The sequence below is a fragment of the Podarcis erhardii genome, assembly GCF_964252035.2.
Source record: "Podarcis erhardii genome assembly, chromosome: 8".
Taxonomy (NCBI): domain Eukaryota; kingdom Metazoa; phylum Chordata; class Lepidosauria; order Squamata; family Lacertidae; genus Podarcis; species Podarcis erhardii.
This window is the reverse complement of record NC_138499.1, coordinates 90,629,112-90,645,421: the sequence shown is the minus strand read 5'-3', so window position 1 is coordinate 90,645,421 and position 16,310 is coordinate 90,629,112. Positions and strand designations below refer to the sequence as shown.

Here is a 16,310-nt window from a genome sequence, read left to right as displayed (position 1 = left end):
CACAAAAAGAAGGGGACGACAGAGGACGAGATGGTTGAACAGTGTTCTCGAAGCTACAAACATGAGTCTGACCAAACTGCGGGAGGCAGTGGAAGACAGGAGTGCCTGGCGTGCTCTGGTCCATGGGGTCACGAAGAGTCAGACACGACTAAACGACTAAACAACAACAAGTTTGAAATACTCAGTTTTAAATGTAAACTGAATCAAATTTCTCCCCCATCCCTGCAAGCGGCCAATGTGCCAACTCAAATGTGCTGTTTATGGCATGGTGCAGTCTTCTCATTCAAGTGTGATATCTCAAAATTTGCAGCGGGGTCTATTCATAAATCCCATCTCTCCATTAGGATTATATCATAGAGAAGGATGGCACAGGGCAGTGCCCACCCACTGGATCCCCCTCAGCCTCCCTCCAGCTGGAGGGAACCCAAGGTCACAGTTGCTCTGGCAGTGTTTCCTGCCCCCACGGTGCAGCATGCCCCCACCTGCCCCAGGCACCCACGGGGCACACTCCACCACTATACAGAGGTAGCTGAGCTGCACCCAGAACATACTACTATGTGTTATACATGAAGCTGCCCTTGAAGACTTTCTGGAAATTTCACTTAGTTCAGAATGCTGCTGCTAGACTACTAACCAGGACAACTTTGAAACCCATTCAGTCAGGTTTGAAAAATCTTCACTGGCTACCCGTCTGTTCCTGAGCACAATTCTACATAAGAATCTGAGTACCTTCAGAACCAGCTCCTTCTGTATGTGCCTGCCTGATCCGTGACATCTTTGTCCAAAGCCTTTCCTAGTTGCCACCCATTTAATATCTGATAGCAGGGGCACCAAGAAAAAAGGCCCTTTGGTTATGGAGTTTACCCAGAAGGTTCATTGGTGCCAACTTTGGTATCTGTTTGTGGTGTCAGGCAAAAACCTTTTTTTGCTCCAGTTTTAAAGCTGAAATTAACTGAGATTGATTTTAACTGACATTCTAAGTGTATATCTACTGTATTTAAAAATCACTGTTTTCTTGTTAACAAATCCTGATAGTAGTCATACTTAAGAATGGGGGTATAAATCTTACCATACATAAATAACTAAAAAATTGAAGTTCTCAATCCAGTGTTGTGAAAATTGTGTATCCCATGCTAGGGATCATTCAGGAAGGAATTGAAATACAAATCTGTGTTCAGTTCTGGTCACCTCCCTTTAAAAAGGATATTGTAGAGCTGGAAAAGCACAACAAAAATGTTCATGGGACTGAAGCAACTCCCTTTTGAGATAAGGTTGCAACATTTGGGTCTTTTCAGCTTAGAGAAGAGGCAAGTAAGAGGAGGCATGGGGGACTTTCTGGAGCTGAATTGGGGAAGGAAGAGGGGCTGCAAGGAATGAAGAGGGACGAGAAGGACCATTGTGTGATGTTTGAAGGCACTCATAACTTTTTAAGACAGCCTGAACTAAATTTCATCCATGAAGTTATGACATCCCACTGGCAGTTTAGTCTTCAGAGTATTCATATGCATGGGTGGAATGGAACTCTGTGCTATTAGACACATTCTGTCTGTACAAGCATTGCAACTTGCCAGATGGAACCACCCCTCTCCTCCCCAACACTGTTCTGTGGGTTCTTCTGAACGTGCCCCCCCCACCTGAGATGATTTCAGGAGGTGTGAGAGAAGGAGAGGGGAGTAAGCTTCATTGTGCAAGTGGGGTTTATTAGGGGAATCCACCCCATGTTCTTATTCTATGTATTGGGTTGGGGATAGAATTTTTTTTATTAAAGTAAGAAAGGGTAGAAATCTGCTCTATTAACTATCCTGCCATAAATCTTTGCTTTGACTACCAATCCAAGCCAGTATTTTGTTGCAACTGCTTGATACTTCCAGGGTCATGTTTTCTACCATGTAACAAAGCCAGAGTATTATGGATATCCTATCAAAAGTAATCACAACCAAATTATTTAGCTGCAGATGTAAAAATTGGTTGCATCTTTTGAAAAAGCTACACAAATACACAATAGACTCTTTGCCTATTGTATATGTAGGAGCAAATTCAGTGGTTCAGTGGAGAAAATATATTTACTTAACCAGATAAAAGGCAAAGTTGTTTTCCTCCAGTTCAATTGATTCTGTTCAATCAGATACTATCACCTCCCCATGGTAATTCTTATCCATCTTCTAGGTCCATAAAACTGGATGTATGTTATCACATTCATTTCTATGGCAACAGACTGATTACAAACAGAATTATGACTTCTAAAGGACCAAGAAGCAGCTGCTCAAAGAGGAAAAAATGTATTTGGGTCTTTCCCAGCAATAAAAACCCTGCACTTTTCTTAGTGCTTTATTCATTCTAGTACCATGATTCCATAGCATGATCTATGTCCCTGTGCCATGGAATGAAGGGGTGTTTATTATTTTGTTTATTTATTCCATTTGTATACAATCCAAGGGGTGTATGGAATGTTAGGGGAGGGGTAGTTCCTCTGGTGGGGAATACTTCATGCTCCTTCTGGGGTAGTTTATCCACCTTTAGTCCCCACCCTGTACTCCATTCTCATCTGTGGTTCCTAGAAGCTGTCAGCATGTGACAGCAGCCACACCCTGGGAAACAGCTTTGGCTGGCTGGCTAAACCAAGTGAGGGTAGCTGATGGGTCTCAAACCCTCCATGAGTTAGGGATTTACCCTGCATGTGAAGACAGGCTCCAGTAGATTCAGGGGAGAAGGCCAATAGTGGGTCCAATGTTCAAGAAGGTGGCTTCTGCACATGCTGTAGAGAGAAGTGAGGGGCAGATGGGGCTCATCCACCTGGGAAGAAGGAAAACTCTGATCCTAAACCTCTGCTGCCTTGTGGGATATCTTTGGGAGAAGAAAAGGCTAAGGAGTAAACCTTACATAAATTGGGAGTAGAGTCCCTAAGATGTTTGGGTGGTGCCTTGTATGCCTCCTTCTGGCAATTTCAGCAGCCAAGCTAGTGCCAAACATATTGCTCTGCTTTCCTGGGCAGCCCAGGACCTCCATACACACTGCCCAGGCTTGCGCCCCAGGGAGGTCACTTTGACTTCACCCCCAGAGGCACACTCCATTGTCTCTTGAGACAAATGGATACCAACAATACCACCCAAATGTTCTTTGGACAGTTTATAGAAACATTAAAAATATGGGTTGTGTTTCACCTAACCAGTCCTGTCAGCAATGGTGTTTCCCCCTCCTTATTGTCCCCACATGCACCTCCTGCCCTCAGAAAATCCACCAAAACATAGTGGAGGGGGCGAGTGTAAACTGTTTAATTATTATTTGGTGATGCTTAATTTTACTGTTTACTATTAGATTCATAAGGATTGTTGAATGTTGCATTGTTTAATATGCTGTTTATTTTAAAGTTGTGACTTTTTATATTAGATCAGATTGTTACTATTAATGTTTGATGTTTTATTATGTTTTTATATGTGTTGGAAGCCACCCAGAGTGGCTGGGGATACCCAGCCAGTTGGGCGGGGTATTAAAAAAACAAACTAGTTTGTTTTTTTAATTCCTCAAAGTGCTTCCAGCAGGTAGAGTGTAGAAAGTTGTCACTGTCTTAGTTTTTCAATAGAGAGCTCCTTTTTATAGAGAGTTAAGTGCAATTACAGGTGGCAGCTGCCCAATCAGTATATATATATTGTGGAAGAGCTTATGCTACTTTTTGTGTTGTTATTATTGCCTACTTTTCTATTTCCTTTTTTACCCCCTCTCCCTGCTTTATGCCCCAACTTCTGGCTCCAACAGAAGATATACTTGGCGCATCTTACAATCATGTATTCTAAAACAAATTAAAATCAAGATTAGGAAAAAGCAGTTATGAACTGACCCATGGGCTTATTCATCTTTACAAACTGGTTTGTGTTGAGAGCAAAAATCCCATCACAAATCTCTAGAGGCAAGTATTTGGGTTAAACAAAAGCTTTGTGGATGAAATATATGACTTTTTTGAACGCTGTTTCTCCCTAGTTGCCAAATTTAACTGGTTGGTCTGTGGCCCAATAAGATGAGGATCTGGATATAATGAAATCAAACAGAATTTGTCATTGCCTAGTCAGCATCTCACCAATCAAACACATCCTTAACCCTTGAAAGCACAAAATTAGGAAATTGCTACAATTTTGCACATAAATGAGGCTGTGTATGCTGGTGCATAAAATACTTTTTACTCTGTTTTTGGAATTGTATGAAAATGGAAAGCTAATGATTCTATGTATAGTTTTTCCTTGAAATGTAAGTCTGTGTTTGATAACTAGACTATTTAGCATGAAGTTCCTTATAGCTGCCTGGCAAAGACTCAAGCTGATAGAGGATGTAAAATTGATTAGTGTCAAATGATGGAAGATTTTTGTAATATAATTTATATGGTACAGTAATATGCAAATAATATATACATTGTGAAGGAAGGGAATGGCTTTTTTAATTTCTCCTATCGTAATTTTCTGTCTCATTGTTTTTCAACCAGCAGTGGTGGGATCTGTCTGTGGAAGTAATTTACCACCTACCTCTCACTCAGTAATAGTGCTAATGTTCATTAGTTCCATTTCCAAATGATAGGCGCTGAACGTATAGTTCACACAACTTGTGTTTTTTCCCATTAATAACTGTGTAAGTAATGTGTACAAGGCTGTCATTAGAGCAGCAGGTGCTCTATTCCCATATTTACATGATTTTGTGTTCTTTCCCTTTAGATTAAAATATGTAAAGATCTCATTACAGTAATTGAGAAAGGTAAGAGGTTGCTCACATGGCGTCATGCTCAATTTACTAACCAGATTCTTTCTGTTGCTTGTATAAAACTGAAACATCTCTCATTTATCTGGGTTGGTCTCTTCCTTTTTCACTGGGTGCTGCGCTAGCAACAAGGGACCCTTCGTATCCCCCCACCCCAAGCAGCAATACGAAGAATCCCATATCCAGCTCTCTTTGCCCCTGCATGTCTAAAGCTTCACTGGAAACCCCCCCCCCCCTTCTGCTCCTGCTTGCTTCAGGCGGAATCTGACACCAACACCTGCCATGGTGGAAAATGTCTTTGTTGCTTTGCACTTCTGTTTGAATTGCTGCAGGGGAGCCAATGGGAGTTAGGTCCATTTACTTTTTTTGTTGCCTAAGCACCATGGAATAGGATCTTGAGATGGTGCAGATAAGGAGCGGCACGTGCTGTGCTGGCCCTTTGAGTTAGCTCAGCTTAATAAGGGGCTCTTTTTCTGGGAAGGGCAGATTGCTGAGCTTGGGCCTATGAATGGAACAGCTGGGGGAGGAAAAAAGAAACAAAGGAAGGAAAACACAGGCTGCCCTGAACCTGGCAATTGGGGGTGCGGTTTCGGAGCTGGCCACACGCCAGGTGTGACCTTTGCAGTCTGCTTGGTTCTGCTTGTTTGGGTAATTTCCAGTGCAGTGCTGAAAAGGAAGGAAGCTGCCCAGCAGCAGAGCATTGCTGGCTGGATAGGCTCAGTGGCTGGCTGGGTTGCTGAGGCGCTGAATTAACTCTTACAAAGCTAGCTCACAAATAAATGAGGAGGCTTACAGAATAACCTGTCAAACGGCCAGCTCATCAGGTTAATGGATGATTCCTCATTGCAATCATACATCAGCTGAAACACTTTTCAGGGTTAGATTATCTTTTTGTAAGCTCTGGCGCTTAACTGATATCCCTAAGGGAAGCAAAGCATTTGTGTATCAGAGGGGAATATGTGTTCATTAGTAATACAAATTTAACTCATTTATTCTTTGATCTTAAACACATTATTTGGAAGTCGTTCCAGTGAAATCAGCTGCTATTGCTTCCTAGGACTATGTTTTTGAGTCAGGTTGTGCATTTTATTATTCTCAGAGGGTGACCTGTGTTGTAAAACACCTTCTTGCCAATGTGTTCTTTTTAGAGCACAGAATTGTAGAGATGCTTTCTGTTGATTGAGATGACGGCATAAATGGGCTTTGTACTGAGCACTTTCTCACTGTAACTTTTATGTTAATACACTGTTTATTTTGCTGAGGCTGAGGGGCTGCTCTGTTTCTTTCTCTAAAGTGAACTGGAATATGAAGTTCCGTACTTCTGGGGAGAAGCAGGCTCAAGTCAAATTTGTGCCAGATGGCTTGCAGGTGGAATAATTATAATATTTTTATAAAAGACTTTATCTTTTGCAGTTATTTGCTCATTGTGCAGCTGTTTTCTCCCCATCAATCAAGACCTGTTTAAGGGGAGCAATGAGACTGGTTGAATAGTTAAGCACTTGGCAGAAGAAAGGTTTGACTGAAGGAATGTGCAACTTTGAAAGGCTGATGGAATGTTGTGCAAGTGATTACAAGTTGCAGCTGCCCTTTCCTGCACATGCTTGCCTGTTTGCACTGTACAGCTTTTCATATGCACAGGAGTGCTCTTGTTGTGTGATTGCATGACTGTTACTTGAACTTACTCATTTGAAGGAAATTGTGCTATTTTGACCATCTGTCACTCTGCTTGGCTTCAGGAATGTAAAACACTGCACCCTCCCTTTTTTTCTCCCCAAGGAAAAACCAAAGCATCTTCCCAGTTCTACAAATATCTACATATTTTGCACAAAACTATTTGCATATCCAACCTGTGTTTTGCTTGCTTTAAACTTTTTCACTTTCATTATTTAAGTACAATGTATGAGTATATAAATGTTTAAAAGGTTTGAAACAAACTCCTAGGTGAAAATTTAGCTGAACCATGTTATAAGATATTAAAATTGCCTAAGCCACTTGAATTTATTTTCCTTTAATGACTTGCTCCAAACATGAGCTGCTCCTGGGGCAAAACTATGTTCTAAACCTGACTTCTGTGAAGTGGGCCTCATAAATACATAAAAGCTGCAGAAAAACTACAGAACTGCTGATATATTGTCCTCCAAACAGCCAACGGCTCTTCTTGGCTTACTAGTACAGTGGTGCCCTGCAAGACGAACGCCTCGCAAGACGGAAAACCCGCTAGACAAAAGGGTTTTCCGTTTTGGAGGCGCTTCGCAAAACGAATTTCCCTATGGGCTTGCTTCGCAAGACGAAAATGTCTTGCGAGTTCCTGCGGGGTTTTTTCCCTTTTTTTCCCCTTTTCCTAAGCCCTAAGCCGCTTATCAGCTGATCCGCTAAAAGCCGCTAAACCGCTAATAGCGCTAATCCGCTAAGCTGTCAATGGGCTTGCTTCGCAAGACGAAAAAACCGCTATACGAAGAGCCTCACGGAACGGATTAATTTCGTCTTGCGAGGCACCACTGTAGACTTGTGTCAGTTTCTCCCACGAGATATTACAAAATGTGATGAATAAAAGTAAGTACAGTAGTATATAAATCTTATGAAATAAAACTTTAAAAGTAGATAAAAATAGAAACAAACAAAAAGACTGCAGTGAAAATAAGTGTATTCTAACTAACTAGCCCATCCCTTAAAATACAGGGCAGTCCCGTTTTGGGGGTGCAGAGTCCCCTACCCCATTTGGCTCCCAATTTGTCCCATTTTTGAAGATATAAAAATTGGCATTTGTGTGCTCACCCAAATCTGCTTGCCTTGTTCGCAATTTAACTTGCTAGCTGCTTAGGAAGTTGAGCCTGCCCTACCCTCCAAAGCCGGCTGATTGATGCTCCAGGCTGGCCAATAGTGGAGCACTAGCCTTGAGAAACAGCTTGTTTGGCAGCGCAGAGGCAGGGAGCTCAGTAAGGAGTCCTACCAACTAATTGTTTTTGAAATATACTTTCTCCCCCTTCCCATACACAGAACTAAATGCATATTTTATGATGGCACATGTCACCTGCAATTGTTAAAATTGGCTGTGGGATTTTCCAAAAATCAACCTTTTCCCAGCACTTCTTACACCCCTGTATTGCAGACCAGCCTGGTTAGCCCTTCTATCACAAATGCAGAGGGAGGGAGCAGAGACAAGCAGAATTGCTAGAACTTAGTGACTTCAGGCAAATGCTGAAACTTCAAATGGTGACCCTTCCTGACTGTTAAATAGGCAGGACTGGGTTAGCCCAAGACATTTTGCTACCTGAGAAAGAACAGTGGGACAGCAAGCAGTCCTTCTCCCCAGAGGACTCCGAGGATTATATTTCTGGGAGAGAGATATCTCTAAACATACTGGAGGTATTTGGGGGACTCCATGACTGTTAATGTGGTATAAGAGTGCCTTAAATGATGCATTAGTTAAAATTCCTGCATTGCTGGGGGTTGGACTAGATGACCTTCAGAGTACCTTCAATTCTATGATTCTATGAATGCCTACAGCTCAACAATTTTGCGGTCTTCCTAAAAAAAGTTAAACAACTTTCAGGGTGTCCTGGTTTTTACTTTTTGAAATATGGCAACCCTATTGGAGACAAAGCTTTGTGAGGAAAAGAAACATAATTTGTTGCTATCTCCACCTCTTTCTTTCTTTGGCTGGCCATTCATCAGGTGGGGAGCATGTGACTCATTGAAATGAATGTGCATTGGGTCATTGGCTCTACCCTATGAGTATGACCAGCATTGGAAACAACCCATTGCAATGGATTGCTTTGATGTCATTTCATTCTGCACGAGGTAAAGTAATTTTTAGTCCCCCAATTCCTCCCCACGTCCCTTATTTTGCCCGACCAAAGGTGGCAACTCTACTCACTGCCTCTCTTGTCATGAGGTGATAAGGGTGGTTACCTTCCACCACCACCTCAAAAAAGTACAGAGTTGAAGAAGGAAGTTTGTAGAATGGCATGCATTCCCACCTTCTCTTTTTTTCTGTTTGATTTTCAAGGTTCCGTATTCTACATGGGCCATCAGGCTACCATGGTATACATTTGCATTAATTTGGGGCCTAAGTGTACTAGCCTTCCAGAGTGCTATTTCCTTTTTGGAAGGGGCATCACACAGTGGTGGAGCAAATGTTTTGCATGCTGAAGGTCACAAGTTCAATCCTTGGCATCTCCAGGTAGGGATGGGAAAGACTCCTATCTGAAACCTTGGAGAGTCAGTCAGTGTAGACAATACTGAGCTAGGTGGACCGATTGGTCTGACTTGGTGTAAGGCAGCTTTCCCTGTTCTTACAGAATTGCCTCTCATTGTTAAGTGTCTCCTTTTCATACTACAGTAGCCTTTAATCCTTGTTTTCAGTGATGCTTCCAGGGCATTAGCCTCCTTTCATTTTGCCCCCAAACATACTGAACACTCCAAAATTCACACACACCAAACTGAAAAAAGCTAGCAGTTTGTTGCCTTGCAGGACATGGGAAAGGATCATTGTCTGGAAAAGGTTTTTGAAAGGGAAGGAATTGGTACCAAGGCCTTCTCAGTAGTGGCACCCTCCCTGTGGAACGCCCTTCAGATGTCAAGGAGATAAAGAACTACATAACCTTTAGAAGATATCTGAAGGGAAGCCCTGTATCGGCAAGTTTTTAATGAGCGGGGTATAAACAGTAGTAGTTGTAGTATAGTATTACCCGTTGCAGCTTGTAAGCACATCTTTGTAGGATAAATGAACATTGTGAGTCATCTCAGGGTAGACAGCATGAAAAGGTATGACAGAGGGACAGGCGCATACATGGAAATATTAGGCACCCATTCACAGTCACAGTGGCACAAACCATTCTATGAAAGTACATCATTCCAGCTAGCAGATGGCATACAGGCTAGGTTCCTATGCTTTTGCACGGAAGGGAGAATTTTGGCTGTCTTCTCACAATGAGTAGTATGGTAAGAAAAGCAGCACCTGATAATGCTTTCTGTTGTCTCTGGCACCTTTTGAGTAGTTTGGTGATGCTTACTCATGAATAAATCGACTAGAAATGGAATCCTTTCCAAGAATCCAGTCTTCGCTAGTTAAAACTGCAGCACTTCCATTGACTGAGAATGGCTCTGCTCCTGGGGACTGGTTAAAATCTTACCAACCTGAGCACACAAACTAGGATGCTTTATCATTGATCCACTGGCAGCCATTTTTAACCCTTTAACTCCATCACATCCCTATCTGCATCCCTCCCACCCTGCCCTGCCCACTATTTACTTTCTTTTAAAACAGCATTTCTACAATTACTAATTGTGTATCACCATCATTTTGTTTTGGCCTTCTGTTTCCTGAAACCAAACCCTGAAACGGAGTACTAGACAAGTACTGTGCCCGGAGCTTAGTGTGAGTGGCACTTACTTTACATGGGACCTCTCCTAGGAAAATAGCCAGAGTGAGCAGGCCTTAAGCTACCTGTCAGCATGGGTGGGAAAGAGGTTAACTAGGGCCACAGCATGAGGGAGAGTGTTTCCAGTTGGCTTGCAAACAGATATATGGAAATGGTGTGAGGAAAACATGCCTTGGGATTGCTAAGTGTAATGGTTGTAAGGGGTTACTTGTGCGTAAGTTGCCTTCCGTTTTGGTTAGATTGCCTGGCCAACCATGCTTTGGCTGACAGCTCACACTCCGTGGCCGGTCAGTCACTTGCAGAATCAGTCAGTGGGCGTTTCTTGAATCTCTTCCAGCATAAGAGCTGTTTGACGCCAAGTCTCCTCCTACTCTCCCTGCGCGGAACTCGTCTGTGCAAGTAAGGGGAGTGCAGAGGCGTGTCTGCGCTCTCCCCACTAGTCTCGGGTGAAGGGTCTTGGAGACCTCTCTCCGAATCCTCCATTTCCCTCCCTTCCCTACCGGTGTTACGCTGAATACCTTCCCCCCTGCTGGTCCCCTCTCCTGCATCGCTGTGGAGCCTTGCCTCCACCTCTCCTTCTGATGTCAGTTCCCTGACATCCACCTCCCTCCCAGGACCCCCTCCACCCCCGGCCCGACCCTGTGACGTAACTTCGTCTCTCTCTTCGGCCGACGATGCAGGGAATCCCCGGAAGGAGCTGCTATCATCCTCCGAGGACTCAAACTCCGCTTCCCACCTGCTCCGGTCTCTTTGCGCGGGGCGGGCTTCCCAGTCCAATTCCTCTTCTTCTGACGTTTCTCCTCCTTCCTCTTCGGAAGCAGGAAAACCCACAAAATCCTCTTCCTCGACGGTGGTCCCAAATTGCTCCTCCCAGAATCTCTCTATGGGTTTGGGCTTCCTCGGATACCGTTCGTGGAACTCCTCCACCAGATCTCCATCCCTTATCTCACCCGCAGGAACCCACGTGTTTTCTGACTCGGGCTCCCCTTCCCAAGCTACCAGATACTCCACCTGCCGCCACCGCCACCGCGAATCTAGGATCTCCATCACCTGGTTGTGGTGTTCCCGCTCCTCTACTTGTGGGTGTGCAGGGCCTCCTCCTCCTTCCCCCGGAACCTCTGCTCCCCCCTGTACGGTGAGATCAGTGACCTATGAAACACCGGGTGGATTTTCATGCTGTCTGGCAACTTGAGCCTGAATGCCACAGGGTTTACTTGCTGCGTTACCTCAAAGGGTCCTAGCCGTTTTGGCCGCAGTTTCTTGCACCCTTCCTTAAAGGGTAGCCCTTGGGTGGACAACCACACTCGGTCCCCCACCCTTATAGTCTCCCCTTCCCAGCGACGCTTGTCTGCTTGCCTCTTGTAGACTTCCTTGGCCCTTTCTAGGTTCATCTTAAGCTGCTGGTGCAGGGCCTCCATTTCTTCCACAAACTGTTCTGCCGCGGGTACGCTCCCCCCTTCCTCCCCCCTCCCAGGAAAGGCCCGGGGGTGACACCCATAATTAGCCATGAACGGGCTCATCCCCGTGGACACATGCTCAGCGTTATTGTATGCAAACTCAGCCAGTGCTAGTCTCTCTACCCAATCGTTCTGTCTCTCATTGACGTAGCAGCGTAGGTATTGCTGTAAAATACTGTTCGCTCTCTCTGCTTGCCCGTTGGTCTCCGGGTGTCTCGCCGTCGAGAATCCCACCTCTACCTGCAACAAGCTCATGAGCCTCCTCCAGAACCTCAAGGTAAATTGTTTCCCGCGGTCTGAGATAACCCTCGAAGGAGCTCCATGCAGCCTGAAGATGTGGTCCACAAACAACCTGGCTGTTTCCTCTGCTGTTACTGCATGTGAGCACGCTATAAAATGGCACATTTTGGTTAGCAGATCTACTACTACCATGACTGCTGTCTTCCCTCTAGACTTGGGCAAATCTGTCATAAAATCGATACACACCACCTCCCAGGGTCTTCCCGGTGTGGGTAAAGGTTCCAGCAACCCTGTCGGGGCAGCCCTCTCCCCCTTAGCCTATTGGCAGCGGTCACACCCCCGTACATACTCTCGTACGTCTTCCCTCACCCTTGGCCACCAGAACTGCCTGGTAACCAGTAACATGGTTTTGTGTTGCCCAAAGTGCCCCGCTGTTGGATTGTCGTGAAGCTGTTTAAGCACCCTGTCCCGCAAGGCCTCCCCTGGTACATACATTGCTCCCTTGTAGTACAACAGTCCTTCCCTTTCCTCAAAGCCTCCCTGGTCTCCCCTCGCTTCCCTGAGTTCCCTGATCCTGGTTTGGGCGAATTGGTCCTGGCGAATCAGCTCGGTTAGTTCTCTTCTCCCAACCAACGCCCCCCCCCCCACACCCATCGTTCCTCTGGGAACACGTGTCTCACTTCCGGCGGTCCTTCTCCTTCCGTGTACTCCGGCTTCCTGGACAGCGCGTCTGCCCTCACGTTCTCTTTTCCCAGTACGTACTGGATCTCAAAGAAGAACTTGGAGAACTCCTGTGCCCATCGAATCTGTCTCTGGTTGAGAACTCGAGCCGTTCTCCAATATTCCAAGTTCTTGTGATCCGTGCACACCTGAATCTTGTGCTGGGCCCCTATTAGTAGATGTCTCCACTGCCGAAAGGCTGCGTAAATTGCCAGCAGTTCGCGATCATACACCGTGTAGTTTTGTTCCGACTTGCTCAGCTTCCGTGAGAAGAAGGCGCACGGTCTCCAGGCGTGTTGACTCCCCCCCCCCCCCGGCTGCAGCAATACCGCTCCCACGGCCCGGTCTGACGCATCTGTCTCCAGCCTCATCGGCTTCTGCAGATCCAGGTGCAGGAGCTGTTCCTCCAACGCGAACGCCTTCTTTAGTCTTTCGAAGGATTGTTGGGCACTTTCGGTCCAAACGAACTTCTTTTTGCTACTGAGACAATCTGTGATGGGTGCGGTCAAGTGGGCGAAGTTCTTGATGAACTTCCGGTAGAAGTTGCTGAACCTGAGGAACCTCTGCACATCCTTCCGGGTCTTGGGGGTCTTCCATTCCAGCACCGCCTGCACCTTGCTGCGGTCCATGGCTAGGCCCCTGTCCGACAACTTGTATCCCATAAATTCCACTTCTCTGGCGTGAAATTGGCACTTCTCCAGCTTGACCCATAAGTGATGTTTCTGGAGTCTCTTTAGCACTTCCCTGACATCCTGGACATGCTGTTTCTCATTGTCCGAATAGATCAGGACGTCGTCCAGAAATGCTACGCAGTTCTTGTACCGCAGGGGGCCCAGCACATGGTGCATGAAGCTTTGAAAACAGGCTGAGCCTGATTGTAATCCAGATGGCATGACCAGGTACTCTAAGGCCCCTAGGGGGGTGAACATGGTGGTTTTCCATTCGTCCCCCTCCCTCATCCTAATCAAATTGTATGCTCCCCTGAGGTCCAGCTTGGTAAAGATCTTCCCCTTCCTTACCCGGGTTAGAATGTCATCAATTCTGGGCATTGGGAAGGTCACGGGTTCCGATACGAGGTTCAACCTTCTATAGTCCACGACCAGCCTGGGCTGATCCGTGGTTTTTTTTTGTCCACAAAGAACACAGGGCTGCCCCCCACTGCCTTAGATTCCCTTATGAAACCCCTCTTTAGGTTCTTGTCAATAAAGTTCTGCAACTCCTGCATCTCCCAGTCCGACATGGCATACAGCTTACCCACTGGCAGCTGCGCCCCAGGGAGTAGGTTGATTTGGCAGTCAAAGGGCCTATGTGGTGGCAGCCTGTCCGCCTCCCTCTCGCTGAAGACCTCCTGCAGGTCAGCGTACTGTGGCGGCACCTCCTCTCGGCTTCAGTGCCATTCCTGCCACTCTGGCCAACCTCAACCTGGGCTTTCCCCCCCCCCCAGACAGTGCTCCAAACAGTGAGCTGACCCCAAGGTGACTGTCCGTTGATGCCAAGCTACCACTGGATCATGTAGCGCTAGCCAGCTCATACCTAATATTATTGGGGTTCCTGCTAGCGTGGCCACGTGAAAGGCAATGGTTTCTGTGTGTCTGGAAACCCTCATTCTCATTGGTGGGGTTTGATGTGTCACCTCCCCTCCCAGCAGCTCCCTGCCATCTATCGTGGTGACTTGGAGGGGAAAATCAAGTGGCAGCAGGTGGAGTTGGTGCTCTAGTGCGAACTCCTTGCTGAAAAAATTGCAGGAGCTGCCTGAATCCAGCATCCCCTTCACCTTGACTGGGTGTCCATTTGGGAGTTCTAGCACCACCTCTATGCTATTGATGCCTTGGGTGGGTCTGGTTGGGGCACTTCCATGAGTTGCTCGCCTGGCTGCTGTGCCCCCCTGTGGGCAGCCAAGCGTTGGCGTTTCCCTGCACCTTGTCCTCCACCCCCTCCTCCTCACTACCAGCGGCTCCCACCATCCCTTGCCAAGCCTTTCTTTGTGGACAGGCCCTGGCAAAGTGTCCTGGCCGTTGGCAGAGAAAACACTTCTTGGTGCTTTTGCCATCCTTTCCCTCCCTCTTGCATCCTTCGCCAGCGTTTGAAACCTTGCGCGCGTGCGCTATCAATTTCCATTGGCTCAACGGACCCTGAAGGCTGCTTTGGCATCTCAGGAATGCGGTAGTCAGGGTAACGCTCTCCTCTCCCTTCCCGCCTTTCCAAAGCGCGGGCTTCCTGCCTGGCTCCTATCGCAAGCACAGCTTTGGTCAATTCATCCATAGATTGCGGGCGGGGCGCGCGGGAGAGCTCGTCCTTCACAGTTGGGGACAACCCCTCCTCAAACAGCATCTGAATAGGTGGGTCATCTAGGTCCCATTCCAACCGGTGTATTAACATCGCAAAACGGGACCAATAGTCTCTAACGGAAAGGTCCCCCTGCTTGCATCTCATCAGTTCCTGCTGGGTCACACTCTGCTGAATTTGGCTTGAATACATCGCGTCCATCGCCTGGAAGAACTTCCGAACGTCCCTCATGGCAGCATTCTGCTTGGCCATTAGGGGTCTGACCCACTCACGCGCCCCATCCTGAAGGTGCCCCACGATGTATGCCACCCTCTCTGCATCGTCAGCAAAGTCATTGTGCTGCAGTTCCAAAGCGTACTCTATTTCTGTTCGGAACGCGTTATAGTCCTGGGGCTTCCCCCCAAACTTGTGTACCAGTCCCGGCACTTTCCTCGCCACGGGGGTGGGTCTAACCTTCGCATCCTGAGTTCGCCTTTCATCCAGCCGCGCCGTCAGCAGAGCTACATGCTGTTCCAGGTCCCGGTTCCTCTCTACCAGATCCTGCACACTCGCAGCTTGCCCCGCTGCACTGGCACCTCCAGTCTGGCTCATGGTCCCCTGCCTGTGCACAAGTAACTTCAGTGACTGACGGATTGCTGTAATGGTTGTAAGGGGTTACTTGTTGCCTTCCGTTTTGGTTAGATTGCCTGGCCAACCATGCTTTGGCTGACAGCTCACACTCCGTGGCCGGTCAGTCACTTGCAGAATCCGTCAGTGGGCGTTTCTTGAATCTCTTCCAGCATAAGAGCTGTTTGACGCCAAGTCTCCTCCTACTCTCCCTGCGCGGAACTCGTCTGCGCAAGTAAGGGGAAGGCAGAGGCGTGTCTGCGCTCTCCCCACTAGTCTCGGGTGAAGGGTCTTGGAGACCTCTCTCCGAATCCTCCATTTCCCTCCCTTCCCTACCGGTGTTACGCTGAATACCTTCCCCCCTGCTGGTCCCCTCTCCTGCATCGCTGTGGAGCCTTGCCTCCACCTCTCCTTCTGATGTCAATTCCCTGACACTAAGCTAAGAGCAGGCCCATTTTAATATTTCACCAGGAGTTAAAAAATGCTTAAGGTTCCATATGATCTGTATGCAGTTGGTTGGGACACAGTTTTCATCCCAAAAATGAAATATTTGGCTATCTATGTATACTGACTGTTGAATCATATCATGTTTGTTTTTATTTTTCCTTATGATAAATAGCCACTACTGTAACTGTTGCCCAATTATGTGACACCATTATGGCAGACCCACTGTCCAAAGATCTGTTATCTCATCCCAAGCTGCCTCTCGTAGTAAACTGGCATGTTGATAAAGCACATGGGAAGTGTGCTGTCACACAAACAGATCATGTGGTTGGGCTGTGAATCATCCTGGCATTCCATCAAGATGAAAAATTATATAAAGTTGAAAACATTAATTTTCAACACATATAATGCTGCATTCATCTGTTCCTGTAAA

The 16,310-nt window shown here is 46.6% G+C and overlaps 1 protein-coding gene across 7 annotated transcripts in view; it reads left to right on the top strand.

Moving 5' to 3' along the window:
* Nucleotides 1-16,310, top strand: part of RALGAPA2 (Ral GTPase activating protein catalytic subunit alpha 2) — a 212,114-nt gene that overhangs the window by 189,795 nt on the left and 6,009 nt on the right. Inside the window, exons 40-41 of one of the 7 annotated variants that reach the window (XR_014159042.1) lie at nucleotides 4,698-4,737; nucleotides 6,154-6,253. The exons of 3 other annotated variants lie outside the window; for them this stretch is intronic. Coding sequence is in view for 3 of the 4 variants with exons in the window: in XM_081872572.1 (XP_081728698.1) it covers nucleotides 2,167-2,174 (8 nt within the window). In the remaining variant the exon portion in view is untranslated. 3 more of the 7 variants (XM_081872574.1, XM_081872573.1, XM_081872572.1) reach the window with 3 other exon arrangements.